Below are 25,365 nucleotides of genomic sequence, written 5' to 3' on the forward strand. Positions count from 1 at the left end.
AATCCTTTTAAATTTAACTAGGGACGATGCACATTAGCTAACACGAGCACTTGAGTGCATCAATTAAAGGCTGCTTGAAATCAGTGGGGATAAAAAGTGAGTCTCCTTTTTGTTCTTGTCTTGCCTGAGAGAAACAACAATGCTAAAGCAAATAAAAATGCTAAGGCAAATAAAAATGAGCATAGCTTTGCTTCAACCAACTACGAGGTGAACACCCATCTCAACTTGGCTGCTGGTAAACAAAACTGTAGCAATTCTTCTGTGACAAACGGTGCATTCCTGGTTTTGAGCTAACATGATTCATACATTCAAGGTAGACAGCTAGCTCATCTGCCAACCTTTGCAGCGATTTGAGATCATTTGAAGGGAGTTGTGCCACTCCGCTTCTTTTCAAAATGTATCATTATTGCCTTTTTTTTTTGTTCTTTAGCCTGCTAACTGAAGCCAAAGTAGGCATAAATGGCCAAAATGGCACAATGTTGGTGTACCAGCTATTTGCTATCTATTCCTGCCGTCCTTTCTGAAAGTGCATTGAAAAAGGTGGACCAATAATATTTATTACAAATGTATTTTACATTTTCGTCGATGTTGACTCAAACTGAACCCACCCATGAATCTCTGGCTGTGTTTTAACCCTAACGGCCCGTCCACACAGCAGCGTTAAAGACATCTTCCAACGCTTCTGCCCATTCACTTTGAATGGGGTGACGTCACTTTACCTCACTTTTCGCCGAACTGCATTGTGGGAAGCAAAGCGGAGATTTCCAGGCATCTCAGGCTTCAAAAGTTGAGCAATGTTCAACTTTTGAAGCTGAGGTGGAAGCGTCAGCCAATCAAATCCTGTTTATGCAAATCTGACAGTTCAAGCGCTAGCCAATCAAATCGCGTGTATGCTGGGAGAGACATACCGCAGGTCATTTCCTCATATTCCAAAAAATGGAGGAGAAATTAGCGGTAGGGAATCACCCGGTGCTTTATGACCAGTCCCTATTTACCTACCGGGATATAAACCGGAGGAGCCAGGCATGGAGGGAGGTGGCAGAGACAGTGGTAGGTTTTCGCCTGTTTGGGGAGTTTATATCCAGTTTACTTCGGGCTTTTTTGCTTTGTATGTCGGGGGCGGGAGATTCATGTGATTGGTTGTTGGTCGCGTTGCTCGCAAAAAATCCCCAAGCTTCAGATACGCCCACCTCCAAGATTTTTTTAACGCTGCTGTGTGGACGTAACGTAAGGGTTTGGTTTGTTTCCAAACCGATGAGGTATAGGTGTCAGCCGTACAGGAATGCATTTATCAAACTTGGTGATGTGACAGAGATAAGGATTGTTGGGAATACACACTCAGTATTTCAGTTTCAGTAACTCTTTGAACCGTTGCCAAGCCCTATACAGTAGATACATGCACTTAAGAGGAATCAAACCATGATCAGGCTTTTCTGATGTTTTCTCATCTTGGTGAATCAAGAGAATGATGCGGTCAAACGAGCAAAAGCATTTATTATTTGTCATATTCACAACAAATCCAGTGAAACAGTTGTTGGCAATTACATTTTGTGTTGTCAGACTTCCTTCAATAATGCTGAGGGAAATATGTAGAAACATAACTTTGCTGCAATGCCAGCTAAGAGGTAACACCCATCTCTAGATGCGGCATATTTGATGAAAGTAATATGTACCGGTAAATGAGTTGCATTGTCTAATTCACGTTTGACATTTCATTGATATTCACTTTTGGCTGCATCTTGCTGGGGACAGGTTACTTTTGTTATCCCCGTGACGGGAAAGCCTTTGTGCTGAACCACAACACACCCAGTCTTCAGGGAAGTTCCACAACGGGTAAAACCAGACCAATTACCATAAGTCGACTATCGCATCCGGGATTTTTGTGTTATGACTGTTTCATTGTTGTCATACCTATGTTGGGCCCTGCCCTGTCAGCTCTTCAGAGAAAAATATTTCCCTGCGAGAGATCATCTTATTTTGGATCTCGTGCTTGCAACAAGAAATAACCTGGTGAGTAAATCAATTGTAAAATGTAAATGACATGTACAATAAATATGCAGAATGTTTAAAAGCCTTTAAAAAAATCTTTCAATGGATTCATTAGCGCAGTTCATTTTTAATTCTCAGGTGACGACTGCTCAGCTGATCAGATGGTCACAGCCAGTGAGAAATAAACTACTCTAAGACAGCAACGACAATAACCTCAGGTGAGAAAATAGGTGGCGGCTAGCAGTCAGCAAGATGTCCTTTTGTCTAGCTATTAGCATGTTCTAAAAAGTCAGGGTGGCACAACTGTAGGATGGGAGCTTTACAGTAAACAGGGGATTACATTATAAAGACGACCCCAAGTGAGTTTCATGGCTGATAAAATAATGGCTGAAAAATAATTGTAGATAGGTCTGCTACTAGTTACTGCTACTAGAGAACCGAATCAATGTCGGTGGTATAACCAATGTTAAATATGATTTTATAATTAAACTCTTTATCCTTTATGATCTTTGTAGCGAGAGTAACAGTTAATACAGGCGTCAGAGTTCTGCTGAAATGAGTTGCAAGAGTCGGGTGGTGCAATCATAAGGAATGTTGCCATATCAAATAAATATAATTTCTCAAAGCTTTAAGATTATTTACTAATATATTGTAATGTTATCAGTAAGTAACTATATAATGTTATAGTTTTAAGTTGTAGACTTTTTGATGATTATAACTAAAAATAAATATTTTTTAGATGCCACTGTCATGCAAAAACATGTAACTGTAAATACAAAACCACCAAATAATCGACACTGTAAATAGCTACATGCAGATACAAATTATCATTTAGAATAAATAGTAGGACCATATTATTTGTCATTGCAAATACAATTTTTGGGTGGTGAAAGTAAACATAGACATGAATTTAAACACTTAAAACCATCAAAACCAAAAGATAATACTGTACGACACTGTCAAAGTTCCATGTTTTAGTTGATTATAATCTTGACAGGTTTCTCAGCAAAGGTTATATTTTTAAATATCAGAAAATCCAGTTGTTTTGCCCAGCGAGTATGATTGTTGTATTCACCTAGGCAAAAAAACAACAACCTGTGAAACTCTCCAGGCTTCCAAAAAACAAGTCCAAATTAGCTGTGTAAAAATACACCCTTAGTCTACCAATTGTGCATGTACTCATACTTCACTGTGGAATTATTATGTTTGGTATGGAGCTAATTTCCTGCCATAACTCCACAAACAAACTAAACAGGTTTTACAAATGCCACATGATTCACTAACAAACACAATGTGGTTTGCAAATACAAAACACCATCTACAAACTAATGCATTTAGTTTTGCAAAGAAAAAACGTAGCCTATCTATCAAACAAACACATAACATTTTTCTAATAAATCATGTTTCAGAGACAAATTCAGCATAGGTTTTACAAGTACACAACTTTTTTTTACAACGACAACACTTATTTTTACAAGTACAAAACTTGTTTTTACAACTACAACACTTTTTTTTACAAGTACAAAACTTTTTCTTCTCACGGCGGAATATTACTGCCAAAAGTCACGTGACTCACTCACGTGACTTTTGGCAGTAATATTCCGCCGTGGCTGGCTCATACACACCAAGCCCCCAGGAAGTGCGCCGGACTCTGATGAAAATATTCGTGCTGGCCAAACGGCGGTACTACACTTCCTTTTGGTTGCCAGGCCCGGAAACACTTTTTCCCATTGACTTACATGGGGAAAGAGTGGTCTGTAAATCGTTGGATAATTTTTTTTAAACTAAATAAACTACCCAGTATGAACACTTGTATAGCCCTTATTAAAAACATTCGTTCCTCAAGTTGTAAAATGTGCTAATAACGTTATTCTGAGAGTTATTTCCCTCTGCATTATGAACGCGCATCTAACCCACGGGACCGCGCCGCCCGGCACGTTCATGTTACGTGTTCAGCACTACATGCGTTTATCTTTACCCATGGATGCACAATAAGAACGGACCCATATCGCCTTACTGCCAGCCCACGGAGCTGTAATAATGGATATATTGCACATGTTTGCTGTAATTCATCATTTGTAAAATATTATACTACATGGGCTGTATGATTAAATCTTGTACCGTAAATGTTGTATTAAATAAAGTTAATATTACCGACGTAGATTAAGGTCCCTGTAGCTTCTTATTGCACTAAGAAGCTTATTGCACTGTGTGTGTATGTGTGTATATATATATATATATATATATATATATATATGTGTATATATATATATATATATATATATATATATATATATATATATACAGTGCAATAATTATTTCATGCTAAATGAAGCTCTGTTGCTTGGATATCACTAGATCCTGTTACAGCGTAATATAAAAGTACATAACGATTGATGTGTAAATTAGCATAATTACTAGCTAACCGCTAGCTGCTAACTGCAGCCTCGTTAATATCAAATCTATCATAACAAACATTACCATGCTGTCATGAACGTGCGGTGCTGTTACGTGTACGCTAATTGACGTGCTTGATGTGAACGAGCATTTTGGGGGGCATGGTTAAAGTTGCGCATGCGCTATGAGCGCACATACGGGTACTTCTCAGGCATGCCGGGTAATCTGTGACGTTTCGCTCTCTCAAAAGTTGGGCCATTTTATCATCATGCGCGAATGAGCAACTCTCATAGGAATGAATGAGGCCCCGCCTCCCACGCTGTATCCAGTTCTTATTATACATCCATGATACACACTCACACATGCTCACTCACACATGCTCCACGGCAGCAGGGGGCGCTACTGAGTCCATTTGGGAAGGCGGGAGGTGTAGCAGAGCATGGAACAGCCCTTGCAAGCCTGATGACAGCGGTGTTTCTAGCGATCCAGCGATCTGGGTCAGTGTTATAGTGATAATATTATAAACAAGGTGAATTTAGCGATCACAACGAAAACAGCCAAGACACATATTGAGCCCAGAAAATGAATGTTATTAGGGCTGTAAATATAATAAGCCTTTGTCTAAAATGGACAACATTGTAACTAAGGAGATTTAAACTATACAGCGATTCTGCACACTGTCAATCAGCTGCTCTTCATTTTCTTTCCTGCTATATTCAATGAGTGATACAAATATTTGTTACCATACGTTCTGAATAAAACTGATACTGTTGGATTCGGTACTAGTTGACTGCTACCAGAAATAAAAGGAAGTACTTTTACTGTGTACTTTTTGAGTAATCCTCTGTCAATGTCCCCTCCTGAGTACAATAATACATGTTTCTCTGCTATTTTGAATAAGCGTTAAAACACCTTTCTTCCCGAGACTGATATTGTTGGACAGAGTACTTTAAGAGGATGGTTGACATGATATCAGCAATACTTCCAGTCAGTACTCCACCAGCAGCATTTTCACACCTTGGAAAGTCTTTAGAGACTGGCCTGGATAGCTGGTCACAAATATCCTTCAGCAAAGTGACACACCCTTGTGACTCTTGTTGGCCTCTTATGGGGCTGCTGTCTTTTATTTCTCTGCTCCTAGTTCATTCCTCTTAGATTCTTCCATCAGTCCCAGTCATTGCATGTCTGTCAATAGAGCTTGGAAAAAATGTGTCCAATTCAACAAAATGTTTTTGTGAAGGTCAGAGATAAATTATAGATTGTTTGATTGTGTAATTACAAGGTGAGAGAAAATAAATCCACATCCTCCTATTAAACTTATTTTATTTACTTTTCTTACTATTTATTTATACTTACTTGTATTACATGTTGAACCACATGCTGGATATCTTCCCCAGCCTCAAGGAAATACAATAAAATTAATGGATTCATAATTTAAAATATTTATAAAAATGTATAAATTAATAATGTTGTGTGCAAACATTTCAAATTGAAATATAAAATGAAAAAAAAGTTTACTTTTGAAATGATTTCTCACAAAAACCTTTCTAAATTATAGTAAATTATTAAAAAGGTTTCGTCAATATACGTTTTTCTGCCTAAAATAGTTCAAATTGAACGTAAACTATATCAAACACCATATCCATGGCAATTATCCCATTTTTGTTAAGTTAATAACAATATTGATATTATATATATATATATATATATATATATATATATATATATATATATATATATATATGTATATATAATATATATAGCATATAATTGATGCAGTCTTTCTGAACATTTTTAAAATACTGCAAATGAAGAATATTTGCAATGTTTTACACAGATAGTGCCTTAACTTGAATTTGAAAACACGTGGCAACTTTATTAATACAGCAGTTGAAAAGATTTGTGGAAGGATAAATTCTTCATGGGCTTCAATGGCTCTCTAGATAAAGGGTGTTTTATGGTTGCTTGTATTATCCTCAGATAGTGGTTTGTTTAAATAACTAGTGACACTTGAATAAATATTGAAAAAAAGGGCTCCAAAAAAGGCATATATATATATATATATATATAACCTGGCCGGCTTAACCCGTCTGTATTTCTTCAAGCACCACAAGATTCATAGTTTATAAAGTACAATTCTGGGCCATTGATTGTGTTATTTCTCCAAACACATACAGTAAACATGCCTGTTATGAAGCCTTAAAATGGTGCAGGAAAAGGACTTTACATTGGGTTATACTTAAAGACAGGACTATTCAGTTAAGAGAAGAGAAAAAAGGAAAGAAAATTGTTATAATGGGTGATGTAACATTAATGACAGACATAATATGAGGTCCTTGGCACTCAGACTTTAGAGGGGTCATTTTGTGATCATGGGGCATCACCCTTACAGCATCAGGACAATATCATATGGAGTCAGATACTGGAAGTGGGCTGGAGGCGTTAACTGGGACTGATGGAAGGATGAGGCTGATGAGACTGAAGAATCTGCGAGGAACGAACTAGCTGCAGAGGAATAATTATATATTAAAAGACAGCAGCATCATAAGAGGGCAACCATGTGACAGAGTGTGTTACTTTGCTGAAGGATATTTGTGACCAGCTATCCATTCCAGGCCAGACTCTAAAGACTTTCCAAGGTGTGAAAATGCTGCTGCCGGAGTACTGACTGGAAGTATTGCTGATATCATGTCTACCATCCTCTTAAAATACTCTGTCCAACAATATCAGTCTCAGGAAGAAATGTTTTTTAACGCTTATTAAAAGAAAAACATGCATTCTTGTACTCAGGAGGGGACATTGACAGAGGATTACTGGAAAAGTACACAATTAGTACTTCATAGTACTTGTGGGGGTAGTTTCAGTAGTACTGAGTCCAACAGGATCAATCTCACGAAGAACTAATGGCAACAAAAAATAATTCCCTCATCAAACTTAGCAGAAGTGACTTGATTTTGTTCTCAGCAGGGGACTTTGACAGAGTATTTCTCAAAAAATACACAGTAAAAGTACTTCAACGTATTGTTAGTAGTAGGCTTACTAATACAAAGTCAAACCGTATCAATTTCATTAAGAACTAATGGTAACATTTTATTTTTATCATTCATCAAAGATAGCAAAAAACATGCATTATGTACTATGGAGGGGACTCTGACAGAGGAATACTCACAAAGTACACAGTAAAGTACTTCCTTTTATTTCTGGTAGCAGTCAACTAGTACCGAGTCCAACAGTATCAGTTTTATTCAGAACGTATGGTAACAAATATTTGTATCACTCATTGAATATAGCAGGAAAGAAAATGAAGAGCAGCTGATTGACCGAGTGCAGAATCGCTGTATAGTTTAAATCTCCTTAGTTACAATGTTGTCCATTTTAGACAAAGGCTTATTATATTTACAGCCCTAAGAACATTCATTTTCTGGGCTCAATATGTGTCTTGGCTGTTTTCGTTGTGATCGCTAAATTCAGATCGCTGGATCGCTAGAAACACCGCTGTCATCAGGCTGGCAAGGGCTGTTCCATGCTCTGCTCAACCTCCCGCCTTCCCAATGGACTCAGTAGCGCCCCCTGCTGCCATGGAGCACTCACGTGACTTTTGGCAGTAATATGCCGTGAGAAGAAAAAGTTTTGTACTTGTAAAAAAAAGTGTTGTAGTTGTAAAAACAAGTTTTGTACTTGTAAAAATAAGTGTTGTAGTTGTAAAAAAAAGTTGTGTACTTGTAAAACCTATGCTGAATTTGTCTCTGAAACATGATTTATTAGAAAAATGGTATGTGTTTATTTGATAGATACGTTTTTTCTTTGCAAAACTAAATGCATTAGTTTGTAGATGGTGTTTTGTATTTGCAAACCACATTGTGTTTGTTAGTGAATCATGTGGCATTTGTAAAACCTGTTTAGTTTGTTTGTGGAGTTATGGCAGGAAATTAGCTCCATAGTTTGGCCACTTTATGTCATAATAAAATGTTGCCTTTTCATAAAACAGACAATCAAAAGCTCCTCCAGCTGAAGAACTCTCCCTAAAGCTGTACCAAAGCAACACAATGGCAGCATCAGCTTTTGGTGAGTATGTTCTGTAATCGAGAAGGCCTATGTTATCACTGAAACCCAATATGATAACAGAAATTAGGTAAACCACACAAAAGAGGGAGTGTATAGGATTGTTGCAGACCAAAATAATGGGGAGGTTTCTTGACACTGACTTGTTGCATAGCCTGTTTTAGTTGGCTTATCTAAGTCATACTCGTAATAAATGTTGGCAAAGTATACGAAAAAGAGGGCCGGAGTCAGAGAGGCCAAAGCATAAACTAATGAAATGGAGTGTTAAGCGCCCTGAATGTGACACACACGTTCATAGAAAACACAGAAATATTGCATTTGGTGAATTGGGTGACAGCTACAACCCGATTCAAGAATTATTAAAAGGTTATTGTCTTATTGTGGAGCATTACATTACCCCTGTAGTCATTTTTTTTTTTTCATATTGACAATATGCTATTCCTGTAGTTTTTTAGATTTTTTATAAATGACAAATTGTAATATTTCTGCATTTTTTCCTTGTCATGCACTGAAATTGAAAACATACTGAACTGTGACTCCAAAACTGAGGTACAAACCAAAATGTGAATGTTTGTGTACGACTACTGTCGAAGCCCTAATGCTGTAGTATAGAAAGACAGACATTTTCCCCAGTGGTATTTGCAGCCCAAACCAAAGCTTAAGTCAGAGGTAGAAAAACGTCAGAAACTTCTAAAAAGTGCCTAGATTGATCTTATCTGATGGTTACGTGCCCTCTCGTGTAAAGCAGTACTGATAACATTGTACCAAATGGTACATGACTATATATCTGTTAATGTTGATGATGTTTTGTCCCTTTAAAAGCGAATGATTGGTCAATGTTAGGTTCAAATGTTTTCTAAGACCAAAAACAAACAACCATCGAAATTGAATCAAAGTATAACGGACATTCTTATTCAAAATAACGCAGTAGGATGGAAAGAGCCGAAGCCAACTTTATGGATACCGTTGCCATGCAAATAAATTACACCGTTTTAGCAGGCCAACTCATTATTTTGTTGTGGTCAATGCCCAGTGATGCCCATGTCCTTGTTTTGACAAGTTATCTGACAACCGCAAACTGTTCAACATCTGTACTACTCTCATTCGGTTCCTATGCAACAAAACTACCATATGTGTACATAAGTAGAACAATCTTAAATCTAGAGTTCAAAGTCAAAGAGCCATACAAAGTGGCTAGGTTGCTCGTGTCTGATGGTTGATTAGCGGGCAGTGTAAAACGAGTAATGACATTGTACCCAATGGTACATGGCTGTATATATATATGTTTTTTTGCTCTTCATGATATTTTACCCCTTGTTAGAAAAATATCACTAGTCACCGGCTTGAGCTTCAATATCAGGATACATGTATTTATTATCCTTGCAAGAATGGAAGTAGTCATCACATACAGAGCATATGGTACAACTAGTTCCTGAACAGTGTCCTTCACATGCTTATATACAAGAGAGGGTGTTACACAGTAACAAGATGGAGGAATACCGGTTCAAAGCAGTATACTAAGTTTAGTTCAGATTAGCTAAGACCCACGTCGGAAATGATCATGCTTGTCATATGTCTATCTCCATAGAGGCTGAATCATCATGTTAATCACATAGCTATCATATGCCTAAAACAGTCCTGATGCTCTTCTAGGTAATCATACATCCTGTCATGTACACAGCTACGTAGGGCCTTTGTTATCATGTGCTACTCTGATATTGGAAGAGCACATTCAGTATTTTCCCAACACCCTTAACCAGTTAAGCCCGGAGCCGGTTTTTCAGGTCTCAGGCTCTAAATGACATTCCCAGAACAAATGACTATATCTTCTAAAAGGGGTAAATTAATCATATTTTTTCTCAAAGCAATGATAAACCTGTGAGTTGGATGTAGAAAAGTCAGAATCAATATAGAATTTTTTATTTTTAAAGTAAATTCAGATTGAACATAGTAAAAAAATGTAAATTATAGTGTCCGTCTAAAAATAAAACATTACTTATAGTGAAAACCACCCTTGAATGATGGAATAGTAGACTAAAAGCTTTAGGAATCCAAACTATAACATATAATAAGTACCCTTTATCAAGATTGATGCAAAACAAGTGACATTTGACCTTTTTAGAGAGGTGTAGAAAGAAAAAAAATCCACCTCTGGGGTCATTTGGGTGGATTTGCCGTTTCTCTGGAACCCATTGGTCGATTTTGGTGATTGACATCTCTTTTGAACCGTTAGAGCCAATTACACGTTACCATGAGGAGTGAGAGTGATGCACATGCAGTTTGCCCAAACCAAAAGCTATGTTACGCTCTGAAAACTGAAAACTACGCTTTTTGCCATAAATATGAAGATGGATTATCAGTAATCATTTCAAAGGGACACAGAGACATTGGATTAACCTTCAGCAGCGTTTTATGCGTTCTAATGCCATTGAACACAACTTTTGATCAGAAGACATCAAAGGTAAGACTTATTTGCGTTTTGGCCCCGTAAAGCTACGTGGTGTGTCTGGGTTTGCCTTTTCTGCCGCGAGTTTTGGTCGCTCAGTGATGATACTTATACCTATAGAATCTGTGGACTCACAGCTTTAATCTAATATCTTGTTTGTGCAGATCCGATAAGTAATAAAGTATTTCTACCGTGAGATCTGTGCCAAGTGCGTTAGCATTTTTTCGCGTAGTGCTAATTCAGAGGCTTTGCGTTAGAGTTGTGTTTTGTTTAGCTAAAAATGGTTCATATCGTCAGTTAGCTGAGTTTCTTCCCGTTAAGTGGGTATGACATATTAATAGGTTGTTAAATGTTAAGAAGCCCTGAGACACAGTTTCATGAAAAATAAAAAAGCCGGCAGCCCCAAAGGAAATGATTGGTTAATCTAGAGTTAAGAAATGTGACAGTGGGCTAACTGTGTGTGGGCTAGTGTTAGTGGGCTAACTCTTTCTATTTATTTGGTCAGTGGTGTGCCCCATTTTATTTTGATCATGTCGAATGACCACAGCAAACTGTTCAATGTCCGAGTTCAGTTGACCCCACATGTTCCTAGGTTTCCTTTATGGAACAACCTGCAAATAAATGCTGTATAACAGGGGTGGGGGACCTCCGGCCTCCGGGCCGTATACGATCCGCGAGACCATTTGATACGGCCCTCAAGGTAATTTATAAACACACGCAAAAAAAAAGAAAATTAAAGAAATCTAGACCGCAATAGAATCAAACAAGCAACTGGCTGTTTTGCTGGCCAAGTACATGTTCCTTGAACACAACACGAGCGTAACGTGTCATCACGTGGTGTAGTGCTGCCGGAACGCCGCTCCAGCACTTAAAAAATTGCAGTACCCATAAGGAGCCGTACACATGCCGCAGTTTTTTCGTGGTTGTGTCTTTAGTTGGAAGCCCAGTGGCGATCTGTCATACTGATCATACAATAACGCCATCGAAGATTATATGATACAGTACAGTACAAGTACTTATGGGTCTCTGTGTCATTCAAGCTCAGCTCTGTGTGTGTGGCACGAGCGCATTTTGTGTGAGCAAGAGAGAGAGAGAGAGAGAGAGAGAGAGAGAGAGAGAGAGAGAGAGAGAGAGAGAGAGAGAGAGAGAGAGAGAGAGAGCGCGATACCGGGGATTGTTGTTAGCATCTGGTTAGCTAGCTATGCTAACGGATCTACATCCAGGTGGAAGAGAGCTCTCTCCTGACAGACTGAGAGGCTCTGATAACCTCAGCTCAGTGAGGTAAAGGCACACCTTTATATGATCATTATAGTTATAAAAAGATAAGAGATACAGTTTGAAAGGGGAGTGATTTGTAAAATATCCATAAAGAAAAAGAAAATCTGCTTACAATTCTGTTCCAATGGGTGTTGGGAGATGTATCCATAGATCTTTTAATTTTGCTCTCTAAGTGCACCAGATTGATGCTTTTAACTTCAATATTAAAAAAAAAAAAAATCTTAGACCCCAAAAAGACCCCCTTAGAGGATGTTTGGTCCCCCCCCCACTTAAATCATGTTCACATGGATAGGAAACTAAATACATTTGCACACATCTTGTCCATATCTTTCTGTTTTGGTGGTCATGCCACAACCGTGCACGTGCATGCATGCGCGAGTCATAGTGAGTGTCTGCATTTAGGTCCTTATGCCTTTTACACACTCTCTCTAAAGCATAACATAAAAACATTAAAAATAAAACAGAAAGATATCTGGATTAAGAGGTTGCTTTTTCTTTGCACATCATGAAAGAAAGGCAAAATGAATGGGCTGTGATTTTAGTAGAGGTTGAGTTCAATAATTTGTACGGCCCTCGGAGGATGTTGTAAAAATTGAAATGGCCCTTGAGAGGAAAAAGGTTCCCCACCCCTGCTGTAGAACCTCAAAAAAATATGGTATAGGCATTTTTATATTTAAAAGAAACAATATCATGTTCAATTTGCTTTGGGTTCCCAAATGGATAACCTTATTATCAAATTATCAATACATATCTATAGCTTCTCCGCAAGTAAGCAATGCACCATACTGTAGCAGAATCGCAATAGTTTGTATCTCCAAAAATGATTTGTTGAGGGATATTTCAAAAGATTTATATATCAACATATTTATTAGATTTCGGAAAGTGACTCAAGGCTAATGGCAAATAGTAAACAACACAGGACAACCTTAGCTAACCAACTTAGTAGAGGAACAAATTAAACGTTTTACAAAACACAGAATAAAGATGCATTTTTTAATCAAATAATTTTTGACTGTCTTTAAATAACTTCCATACGTTCATGTTTGAACCACTTAGAAAAATGGAAACAGACAATAAATAAATAAATGTGCTCATTGACTTATCGAAATGTTAATGCTTTGGATTTTGTCGTTTTACAGCATCTGAACTGAGGATTGTGGTGTTTGGAAAGGATCTTAATGAAAAGACAACACTTAGTAACTTCATCACAACGGAAAAAGACTCTCCTTATCTGAACATGCAAAATCAATGTAAAGTCAGCAATGGAGAACGGAGGGGGGAACAACTAACAGTAGTGAAGACCTCAGATGTCTTCAGTCTGCCTGTAGATAAAGTAAGACATGAGATGAAAAAGTGCGTGGCTCTTTGCCCCCCAGGACCAAATGTCCTCCTTCTATTACTAAAGCCTTCTGATTTCAACGAAGAAGATAGACAAACATTGAAGTTCATCCTGAATTTCTATGGTCAAGATGCTTTTAAATACTCAATGGTTATCCAAACAGAAAATGGCGAGGTACAGAATGCGTCTTTAAACAAAGTCATCCGAGACTGCAGACAACGGCAGCAAAGCATTGACTTTGAAAAAAAAGCTTTTACTGAAAACGATTATCAAGCACTGATCAAACAGATGGAAAAGATAGTGAGTGACAACAAAGGAGGATATCTACACTTTACTGAAGAAGATGATCGCATGACAGCATCTTTAACTTCCGATCCCTTCCTAAACTTGGTGTTGTGTGGGAGATTTGGAGACTTAAAGAGTTTAGTGGCCAACGCCATTCTTGGAGAAAGTATGTTTGGTCCACCTTCTGACTTATCAGAGTGTGTTAAACATCAGGGAGAGGTGTGTGGACGCTGGGTGTCCCTGGTGCAGCTGCCTGCCTTGTATAGAAAACCCCAGGAAGAAGCGATGAAGGAATCATTCAGGTGTATCTCCAGCTGTGGCCCTGCGGGCGTCCATGCCTTCATCCTGGTCCTACCTGTGGGTCCCCTCACTGATGAAGACAAGGGAGAGTTAGAGACCATCCAGAACACATTCAGCTCTCGAGTCAATGATAACACCATGATTCTGTTCACAGTCAAGACAGATTTCAATTTGCCATCTGTTGCAAGATATATGAAAGAGAACACACACATCCAGGAGCTCTGTCAGAGCTGTGGAGACCAATATGTTGTCTTCGACCTTAGAGACAAGCAGAGGGTTTTCCATGTGTTGCACACTGTGGAAAAGATGAGAGCTGGTGAATCCAAAGGCTTCACAAAGGAAATGATGGCCAAGCCCAGGTTGAATACGGTAGCAGGACAACATTTTGTACTGAAAACGGCTGGTTATAAACGCCAGAGCAGTGGATGCCTCAGGATGGTGGTCATTGGGAAGACTGGTTGTGGAAAGAGCGCAGCAGCAAACACTATTCTGGGCAGAGAATGCTTCAAATCTAAAGCCAGCGCAAAGTCAGTGACCGAGTTTTGCCAAAAAGAAACAGGAGAGATTGATGGACGGCCTGTTGTAATAGTCGACACCCCAGGCTTGTATGACACAACTCTGACCAACGAACAAGTTCAACAGGAGCTTGCGAAATGCATCAGCATGTTGTCTCCTGGACCTCATGCGTTCTTACTGGTGCTGCAGATTGGCCGATTTACACAAGAAGAGAAAGATACTGTGCATCTGATCAAAGAGTTATTTGGCGAGAAGTCAGGAGACTACATCATCGTTCTATTCACCAGAGGAGATGAACTGAATGTCCAAACAATTGAGAGCTACATAAAAGACGACGACGAGCAAGAGTTAAAAAAACTCATAACTGAATGTGGAGGAAGATACCTGGTCTTCAATAACAACGATCAGAATAATCGTACTCAAGTGAGCAAGCTTCTGACCCAAGTTGAGTCAATGATAAGGAACAATAGTGATGGATGCTACACCTCTGAGATGTTCCAAGAAGCTGAGGCCGCCATACAAAAGGAAGTGGAGAGGATCCTGCAAAGGAAGGAGGGCGAGATACAGAGAGAGATAATGGACTTTGAAGATAAACATAAAGAAGAAATGCAGGCAAAGAAGAGACAACTGGCAGAACAAATATCCAAAACGGAACGAGAAACAGACTTTAAAACCAGTCTATTCAAGATGAAGGAGGAGTTCATCAAGGAGCAGCAGGAAAAGAGGAAGAAAAAACAAGAGAAGAGAAAAGAAGAGGAAGAAAATAGAAAATGTCTGGACCAAATTCAACAAATAGATCTGGAACAAACTCTTGAAGCCCTGCAAATTAACAGAAAAAATGGAACAGAAAAACAGCCAACTGCTGACGCAAAGCGGACGCAGAACAGAGAAAAGATGAAACGAGAGAAAGAGACATGGGAGAAGGAACCTAAGGAAAATCTTGAAGAACAACAGAGACGAGTTGAGGAGGAAAAACAACTTAAAATTCGAGAGGAATATGAAAAAGAAAGACTGGAATATGACAAGAAAATAAAAGCAGATCTAATTAGAAAAGAACAAATGGAGAAAGAATTGAGTGAACTACAGGAGAAACTTTTGAAAAATCAGGCAGCAATCCAGAAAAGACACGAGGAAGAGGCCAGAAAGCAAGCTGAAGAATTCAACGAATTCCAACTCAGAAACACCGACGACTTTGCAGCTCAGATCGAAAAACAGGACAAGGAAATGGAGGACCTGAACGACAAGCAACAGAAACACAACGACTTTATAGTACAACACCTATGCAAAAACAAACCGTATCGGAAAGATTTTGAGAGACTGATGAAAAGACAAGAACAAGAAATGAATGACCTGACAGTGACACTATGTCCACCAGAAGATATGGACAAGGTAATCCATGATCTAAAGACAAAACAAGAAGAAGAAAAAAATACCTGGATACGAGAACATGTCAAAAAGGCCAGAGGCAGGTGTGTCATTTTGTAAGCCCTTGTTATTTTCCCTAGCCCAATCTTCCATGGCAAAGCAGCGAAGCCTATGCGGAAGTGTCAAAAACGGAATGTCCGAACATGTATCGAACGGCCACTTAAGGAAGGCTCGTAAAGGAAGTCATTCCCATAGACCCCAACCCCCACAAATTGCTAGAGTTTTGTGTTTATAGCTTATACTTTTTTTCCCTTAAAAGGCAGCAGCAACGTTTCAAACTGCGTTGTATCAATTATAAAGATTTATTTTTTCAACTAAACCACCAGCTTACAAGGGTTTGGATTATTTTAAGCAAATATATCGATATTTACTTGTTCAAGTTTGTATCTTTATGGTAAATGGAACTTATTGTAAGTCCCTTTGGTAAAAGTGTAAGCTATAAAAATGTTAAGTAATTTAAAGGGGACCTATCATGCAAAATGCACTTTTTGATGTCTTTTATACATAAACATGTGTCCCCGGTGTGTCAGGGAACTCACGCAGCATCAGAAAATAAAACCCTCTCACTTTTCCTCCGTACCCAAATCTCTAAAAAACGGGGCTACAACGGAGCTGATCCAGATTTGCGTCCAATATGACATAATATCGGAAATGCGGACCCACGGCACTATCAGGAACATTGCTATCAGAAACAATGCCCGACTGTTTTGGACGTAATATGGTCTTCTTTGTTTAGATTAGCAAGCATCGCTAACACTCAGAGCTAACCTGTACTGGAGAGAGTATGTGTAAAGAAGCAGGAAATAAAAAAAGGAACTCACCTTGTGGTAAACCCGCAAGAGAAAAAGCATTTGAGCTCCATACTGTTTCAGAAATAATCCTTGATGTGTTTTGGAACATGATATGGCGTTTAATCACAACAGCATTTAGCTGAGGAGCTTGTAGAATTCTGAGCAGGCGTTAGCTCCCCCTCCTCTTTTTTTTTTTCAAGCTAAGGACCCAGATCAGCAATTCTCTTAATAAGGGGGATATGAGGGATGTCTAAAATGCATTATCTGTTTGGTATTTTGTTCTCTTGTTACATACATCAATGTTTTTTTTACAAATGTACATGTTGTTTGTATGAGCCATTTAGAGCTCTTGAATTCATGATGAGAATATATTAAATATATATTTTGAGTTATACCAAGTTATAGTATAATATATGAAATGTATTATTTAGAACTGTTACGCTTTTTATGTATTTTTGTTTTGATAATGGGCTTCACCTCTTTGGACTCTTCACCTCCAATGTGCATTGGACACCCCTACCTGACCTGAGTGAACCTAAGATTAGCCACTTTATTATTTTAATAAGCATCGATTGCTCTTATTCATTCTCTACTTTTTTTTACATGTTTACTTATTACATTCTTAATTGTCAGTTTCACTCTTAAGATAATTTCGTAGTGTGTTCACTCTTTGTCTGATGTCATTTAGATTCAGTAGAGTAAAGGTCCTTACACATCTTTTTCTATATACTGTATGCTTTTCTGTAAGATACTTGTCTACCCCTGCTTCTCAAAGGGGAAAACTATTTTGTCATCTTTGAAATTGATAGGTCTTATTGGTTTATATGTCTCACATGTCACCTTTTATTTTTGATATCCTAACCCTAACGCTAAACCAGCACACAATAACCGATGAAACCTTAACTATGTGCCTATGTAATGCCTTTACCAAATTAAACACATATTTCCTACAATTTAATGTATACATGTATTTATTAAATGTTTTACTTTCACTTTAATGGTGAATGTAATTTTGATCAATAATGAATAGTTATACAAATACATTTTATATCCAGTTTAACGGTATATATAACATTTTTTTTTTTTTACATTTTTTGTTTTTCAGTAAAAGGTTATTATCATAGGGAGTTACTATTTTATTTGTTAATGTTTGATTTTGTAATATATGTTTGCAGTAGTCAAAGCTCAAACTGTATTCTCTTTTTTCTTGGTACCAAAAATAAACCTTTGATAAAATGTGATATTTGTGTGCAGACCCTTAAATCCATGAGGTGACCAATATTTAGATTATTTTGAGTGATTGTTTATTAGAAGGTGTGTGACCTTATTGATATGTTAAACTACATTAAGGAGTTATAATGTGTCAAAATTGTAATCAATAATACATATATGTAATCCTATGAATCTAATGGTGGTCCTCAGACGACATAAACATTAGTACCATACTCTAAAAGTTATTTGAATATTTAATCATGTCAATCTTTTCCCCCTTAAAAGGAATTTATATTTTACTCATTCCAAAAGAGGCAAAGGCAGTCAATAGAAGTGCGCAAGTAACTTTGAATTACCTTTCAAAATGTTATAAGCAATGTCCTAATATTATTTTAGATTGATAAGGTAAGATTTACAGTAAATAGTTGGGGATTTTATATCACCTTACATAAAATATATATTAAATCAAACACAGTATAAAACCATAACTACAGCTTATGTGTTTTATTTTTTACCTTAACTTTAATTTTGATCTAAATTAAGAAAGGGAAAACCACATGAATGTTCTCGAAAGCGGTTTAAGATTGTTAATATTTTGTCAAAAAAAAAAAAAAAATCTAAATGTATTTTAATTTGAACTGTATCTAATTTAGTTTGTCAAATCATTTCTTAAAATGCAAATAAATAAATAAAAACCTAAATTATGAATAGCCAGTTTAGGTAGTACAATGAGTTTGTCAAATTTGCTGTTGAGTCCTTAAGAACAACAACAACAACACCACCATGTACTCAATGCTATCAGCACATTCTTTCACTGCCGAAGATGCCAAACTTCTGATAACAGTTTCTTTGTCTTCGTTGTCGGTGGCTACTTCCTGTTTAGGTGGTTTGTCCATATTCTTAAACATCTTATCAGATTCTTGAGACTGTAACAGCAAACACAATGTGTCCTGACTTTGTGTCACCCTTTAATAATGTTGCTTCTACTGTGACATGTTTCCATGCTTTAATGTTCTTAAAGCTCTTTATTATTCTCATACTGCCTGTGCTACAGCACCTCTTTTCACCCTCTGTCTGAAACCAGATTATTGGTGCATTAATGTGTTCATCACAGCTAGTAACGGTGGAGCTAATTTCAATTACTGTGTATACTGCTGTTCGATCATTTAACCTATAATTATGTGTCAATTTGTCCATTTATTAGCTGATTTATATGTTGTATTAGCTAAGAATCTGAATCTTTAAAGTAACTAAATCTCTCAGATAATGGAGCAGAGTAACAAGTACAATATTTTATACTGAAATGTAGTGGAAGAGAACTATAATGCAGAATTAAAGAAAAGATATTTGGTACAACTACCTCAAAAGAGTAATATACTTTGTTACATTCCACCACTGCTCCTAGGTGTATGACAACTGGCCTTGCTGTATGATCACATGCACCCGATTCATAGATTGTAGTTATTAAAATAAATACACTGCATTGTTGATTTAATCTTTGTACAGTAAATGTACCACGACATCCCTGTACTGCGAGGAAACAGCACCAACCTCAGGTAAGTGAGGCATGTTAAACTATGTCAAGAAAAAATACAAGTTGTTCTAAAGCTGAATATATTTTAAAATGTTGCTACTCTATGCAGAGTTAAGTCCGATTTTTAATATAAAATTGTAGGAAATGTCTTGTTTTATAAGCTAAGCAAAGTGTGTACTGGTAAACATAGATATAATTTAATTATTAAAGAACAGTCTGGTGTACATTATTGTATTAATTAGTTGATAAACAAAACAATTTTGTTAAGGCTTATCAAGATACAATATTCGCCATCATATACTGTCCATCATATGGAAGAGGTTCTACATAAAAGTCTCATTATGTTAACTGTATTCTATTGCATTTTTCAAGATATTTTGAAACTGCCACAGTCATGTTTCAGACACACATTTTGAACCTACATTGATTGTATTCATACTACAAGGTAGTGTTTGTCTTAAGGCTATCGTACCATTTCCTTTGCTATTAATAAAGCCATACATATTTTCCCTATTAAAATCTTAGATCTTTTGGGAGGAAATTGTAACACCTGTAAAACTCAAAACCTCTTTAGTACATTGATAATGAATGATCCCGAGGATATTAAAAAATGAAAAAGGGCAACAATTGAAATGCTTTATTTTTCATATATGCAAGGCCGGATTACAGTAGTACCTCCAGGGGCCCCCGGGCACTGAGAGCTCAGGGCCCCTCAACCCACGCAACAACGCGCCTACCCAACATGACCAATAATTGACATGTTCATTCAATCTCTGCATGTCAATCGCACACCTATTTGTCAAAAGCAGGAAGGCAGCTACATAGTTCAACCAAAGTAGGTCTAGCCTTTTGCCTTTTCAGTCAAAAATCACAAGACAAGGATACAATGGATAAGATCTCAAGACAGTGTATGGCTCAAGAAGACCTAGGTAATATCACTATTTATTGTTGGGACATTTTTTAATGCAGCTGCCACTCTCTCTTCCTTTTCTTTCTTTTCGCTGCCCCGCTGGGCGTTTGGCTGTTACCGCTCACGTGACACAATGTCAATGTGACATGAGTGAAGGAGGGGTTGTGATTCGGCTATAGACCGCCGCGCGTAGTAATAAAGTTGAGCGCATACATAGTGAGACCTACAGTAGAGACGGTTTAGAAAATATATTAATTTGACCCTATAGAAAAGCTGAGTTATTTATTGCGGCGGAGAGTGAGTTTCATTTAAAACAATGTATAATGAGTGAGGTTGTTTTTTGTATTTAAAAATGTTTCACTGAGGGCCCTCTCTTACTCTAGTACCCCTGGGCACAGTGTGTCCATATGGTTAATCTGGCCTTGCATACATGCCAGCCTGAAGATAAATATCGTGCTGTTTGTAGGCACTGATATATGGAGCGGAACGTCTTTAACAACCCCTGGAGTACATTTTATTTTATTGGTAATAAAGATATTAGATTTCACAGAAAAGAAACGCACTTAAAGCCATTCTCAGAATCTTTGGTGAGGACGCCACTAAAAAGTCAACTGTCATCATCGCAAATAATTGATGGAAAAGATAGATGCTATCATGTGATAACAAGGCAAGGGGAACTGAATGTTGCAAAGCCTGTTGTAAAGGTGTATGAAACAGGACCTGATCCAAACACACGACAATACAATGATCAGAAGTTTGGAAGGTAACTTAAAAAATGTAATCCGTTAAAAGTACTAATTACCTTTTGAAACAAGTAATCTAATCTTATCAACCCATTATTAAAGACATGTATCCTTATTACCTTCCGTTACCTGTGAATTACTTCAATATCAAATATGCAAATAAAGATAATAGAAGATAAATATAAATAACATTGCTTTTACTAATTGAATTCTGTTAACAGAGAAGGAAAGACAACACAACAATGTAACAATCGAAAGAAGAAACCAAGATATTCTGTATTAAAAATGGGACCTCTTCTCAGTGTTTTTTTATGATGGATAACATGCCTTTCATTAGACAAATTCAGGCAGTAAGCATAACTGTTCCACGTATTGGACTCCAATACTGAATTTGATGATGATAAAGTAAAGAAAGCAAGCAATCTTCCACTACTTGAAGTGGTTTGAACTAATATAATGTTTATGTCCGTTCGTTTGTTAAAGGTGGGGTAGGTAAGTTTGAGAAACCGGCTCGAGATACACTTTTTGTTATATTCCATAGAATGCTCTTAACATCCCGATAGCAATGAATATCTTAAGTGCTTTGACAAAAAATCCATAAAAAAATATCATCTGTGGAAGCCGTAATACTGTAAAAAGTACGACCAATCATTTTAGCCGGCCCGGCTAAAATAACTGGATGGCCTACCTGCCTGTCAGCCTTCCATCTGTGCACACACTTATCTCGTGCCCTCATTGGTCATGTGCACGTTCGTGTGTGTTGGAGGAGGGGCTCTGTAAGGAAGTGGCAGATTTTTTCCGGCTGTGTATTTTCAAATTCTAGCGCACTTGAGCTGGTTTCTCAAAAATTACCTACCCCACCTTTAAGCAATTGTTTTTTGTTACTTTTTTATGATATTCACTTGTCATAGCGGTCATTATGTACGTAAATATACTTTATTAAGTATGCTATTCACACTTGACACACAAACTTTATAAAAACAGTCCCAAAGTAACATCAGTAGTAGTAGACAGTTAGTTAGTTGGTTAGTTAGCTAAGATTAGCGGTTAGCGTTGTTCTTACCTGTAAATGCTTCTTCAAATTAGACGTAGCCCTCTTGGATAAAAAGGGCAGCTAACAGGCAAAGCGTGCACTTAACGGTGATGTTGTTTCCCTTCTCCCCTGTGAGCTTTTGTTTAGAAATGTCCCCCCAGTGAAAGCTTTCTTGAAACTTCCGGGAGGTTTGCTCCAGTCGCTGCACTTGGTCTCTAAGACATTCCATGCTTTGACTAGAGCCTATAGTATCCCGAAATATGTGTATTTTTATAGCATTGGTAAAAAAAAAACATGTTTTTGCACACACTCCTGTGACCTTTGGATGAAATTAAATTAAGAGGCTTCCTTACCTGTACTGGACCACCATCATGTTCTGCTCCCCACAGTGCCGGGCACAGCGGATATACCTCATCCAGCTGGACTTACTGGGATCATTACCATCAATAAAGTGCTGTAACGTCCCTTCTGCATCGTAGATCTGGAACACACAAAGGAACAGGGTTTAGAGCTGAAAGCGGAATATAGAGTCAGATGTGCCGGGTTTGCTAGGATTAATTAAGTCCTATAATCAGGGCTGCACATAACTGGTGCGCAGGTGCGCACCCCCCGGAACAAAAGGAGCACCGGATCATTTGAAAAAAGCGCATTTGCGCACCAACATTGAGAGAGAGAGAGAGAGAGAGAGAGAGAGAGAGAGAGAGAGAGAGAGAGAGAGAGAGAGAGAGATAGAGAGAGAGAGAGAGAGAGAGAGAGAGATGAGAGAGAGAGAGAGAGAAAGAGAGAAGAGAGAAGAGAGAAGAGAGAAGAGAGAAGAGAGAGAGAGAGAGATATTTGCGAGTTGCATAAGAACTGGTAAGATAGCAGGGTTTCCCACACATAGACTTTACTTGGGCGGGCCGCCCAGGTATATTAATGGCCGCCAAAGTATAATTCGTGAGCCATTTAGGTTTAATTTTTTTAATCGGTCCGCGAACCAATTTGTCCGCCAAATGTATTAAACATTTTAATAAATAATCTAACAAATCTAATAAAAGCCATGTTTACAGGGATTTGTTGGGAATATATTTTACTGTATGTAACTTCATGATATATTTCTGTTATCTTAAAGATCACAAGACTTCTACCAGTCTCTTGTGGCCAGTGCTCTCTTCTTTGCTGCGGTCTGCTGGGGGGGGCAGCATCAGAGCCGGTGACACCAGCTGACTGAATGAACTCATTAAGAAAGCGGGCTCAGTCATCGTCGTCAAACTGGACACATTTGTATCTGTGGTGGAGCGGAGGACTCTGAACAAACTGTTATCCATCATGGATAGCCCCACCCCCCCTCTCCACCTGCAGCTGGACAGACAGATAACCCCACCCCCCCTCTCCACCTGCAGCTGGACAGACAGATAACCCCACCCCCCCTCTCCACCTGCAGCTGGACAGACAGCGGAGCTCCTTCTCCAACAAACGGCTCCAGCTCCGCTGTCACACTGAGAGGTACAGGCAAACATTCCTGCCGACTGCCATAACACTTTATAACAACTCACCTCTGGCCGGCAGAGAACTCACATAGTTTTGGTTCCTCCCCTCTAGTACATTTTGGCACAAGTGCTACTTACACAAATGTAATTTATATACTACCATGTGTATATATGTTTCCTGCTACTGTAATATATTGTAGAGCAGTCTAAATTATCTAGTACATTTTGTATTGAGTATTCTTGTGGTTCATGTCCTTTATACTGTATATATGTACATAGACTTGCTGCTGTATATTGTTTTTATTGTTATTTTAGTTCATTTTATTATGTTTATACTTTCTTCCACCTTCAAAGATTTAGATCTATCTATTTTATTTTAAACTTCTTTATTTAAATGTGTGTCTTGGCCCAGCAACCGATCATTATGCTCTTGTCTGCACTCAGCCTGGTGCTGTGGTTATTACATGCCTGCTAGGTGTTAAACGTTATACAAATCTGATTTACACCTACTTAAAAGTCTCACTAATAAAACCTCAGCAATAGAAACACTCGCTGAGATCTAAAAATACTTTTTCAGAGACACATAAGAAGATTAAACAAGCATGAATGAATATGAATATGAATATGAAACAAAAGGATAGTTTAAAACAGTTTAGTAAAAAGCTGAATATTGTTTTTTGTACGCTCGCTCACTCGACAAAAAACAATGATTTTTTTCATTTTCTTATTTTGGATTATTTCTGAAAATGTTGCAAAAAGAAATGTATGATACTTATATGTTTGTTCAGCAGGATAATCGTCACATATTAACATCACTTTTACCATAAATGCAATCTGTAGCAGTAAAAAGCTAACGTTAGGCTATAAATATAACAACATCACGGTCACGCTCAGCTATAGGCGGCTAACGTTTAGTGTCTCATTTTGCCACTTGTTAGTAACCGCCATATTTAAGACACATAAAAGCTTAGGAGATTAACAAGTTGGGTATTTACTGACATATTTTATGTCATGTATGAACAGAACATGAAAACCTCTTAAGCTTGTGTTAACCAAATATATTATATTCGGCATCTAGCCAAAAACACATGAAAACAACAGTTTGAGACAAGGGAAAGCAGAAGTGTTAAAATGCTAACTCATTTCCAGTTTTTAGGATTCATTGCACCACTCTATTAAGAAGCATTTAAGGATATACGAAAGTACAAGTATGTCGAAGTGATACTTCAGAACAGTAATGGAGGAAACTGTTCAATAAAGACTTTTAAAGGTGGTCATCTGGTGCCAAACATACAAATTCAACATGCAAACAGAATAATTCACAATAAGCGGTTAAAAGGAGTCAATGTCCCTCCGCCTCTCTTTGTGTTCATTATTAATCCATCCCTCCATCCATCCGTGGTGATGCAGTGTGACTGTATTGAGGAGGCGTTGAGTGCATTTATAAGGTGATGACCTGAGCCAATAGACGGCCTCTCTGCTGTCCATACAGCCAGCAAACAATCAATGCAGTAAATGAGTGTGGGAATCAGAGGAAACAGCCTCATTTATGATTCTCTGCGTGTAAGCACTTTAATCTGTCTGAACACCATCCTGTCTCATCTATTTCATAATGTAACAAGTAGATTCAAAGAAA

General features: G+C 37.7%; 2 protein-coding genes across 2 annotated transcripts in view; one reads left to right on the forward strand and one right to left on the reverse strand.

The window, feature by feature from the left end:
* prdm6 (PR domain containing 6) overlaps positions 1-25,365 on the reverse strand; it is a 124,218-nt gene that overhangs the window by 58,892 nt on the left and 39,961 nt on the right. Inside the window, exon 4 of the mRNA XM_034118736.1 lies at positions 22,614-22,741. Coding sequence (XP_033974627.1) covers positions 22,614-22,741 — 128 coding nt within the window. The remainder of the gene's footprint in view (positions 1-22,613; positions 22,742-25,365) is intronic.
* LOC117473215 (GTPase IMAP family member 8-like) lies at positions 1,905-16,788 on the forward strand. The gene is made up of 4 exons (XM_034118733.1): positions 1,905-2,010; positions 2,128-2,207; positions 8,375-8,451; positions 13,312-16,788. Exons 3-4 carry the CDS (start codon positions 8,433-8,435, stop codon positions 16,095-16,097), a joined length of 2,805 nt encoding a protein of 934 aa, XP_033974624.1. The 5' UTR covers positions 1,905-2,010; positions 2,128-2,207; positions 8,375-8,432; the 3' UTR covers positions 16,098-16,788.

This window comes from Trematomus bernacchii, unplaced genomic scaffold, assembly GCF_902827165.1.
Source record: "Trematomus bernacchii unplaced genomic scaffold, fTreBer1.1, whole genome shotgun sequence".
Lineage (NCBI taxonomy): Eukaryota > Metazoa > Chordata > Actinopteri > Perciformes > Nototheniidae > Trematomus > Trematomus bernacchii.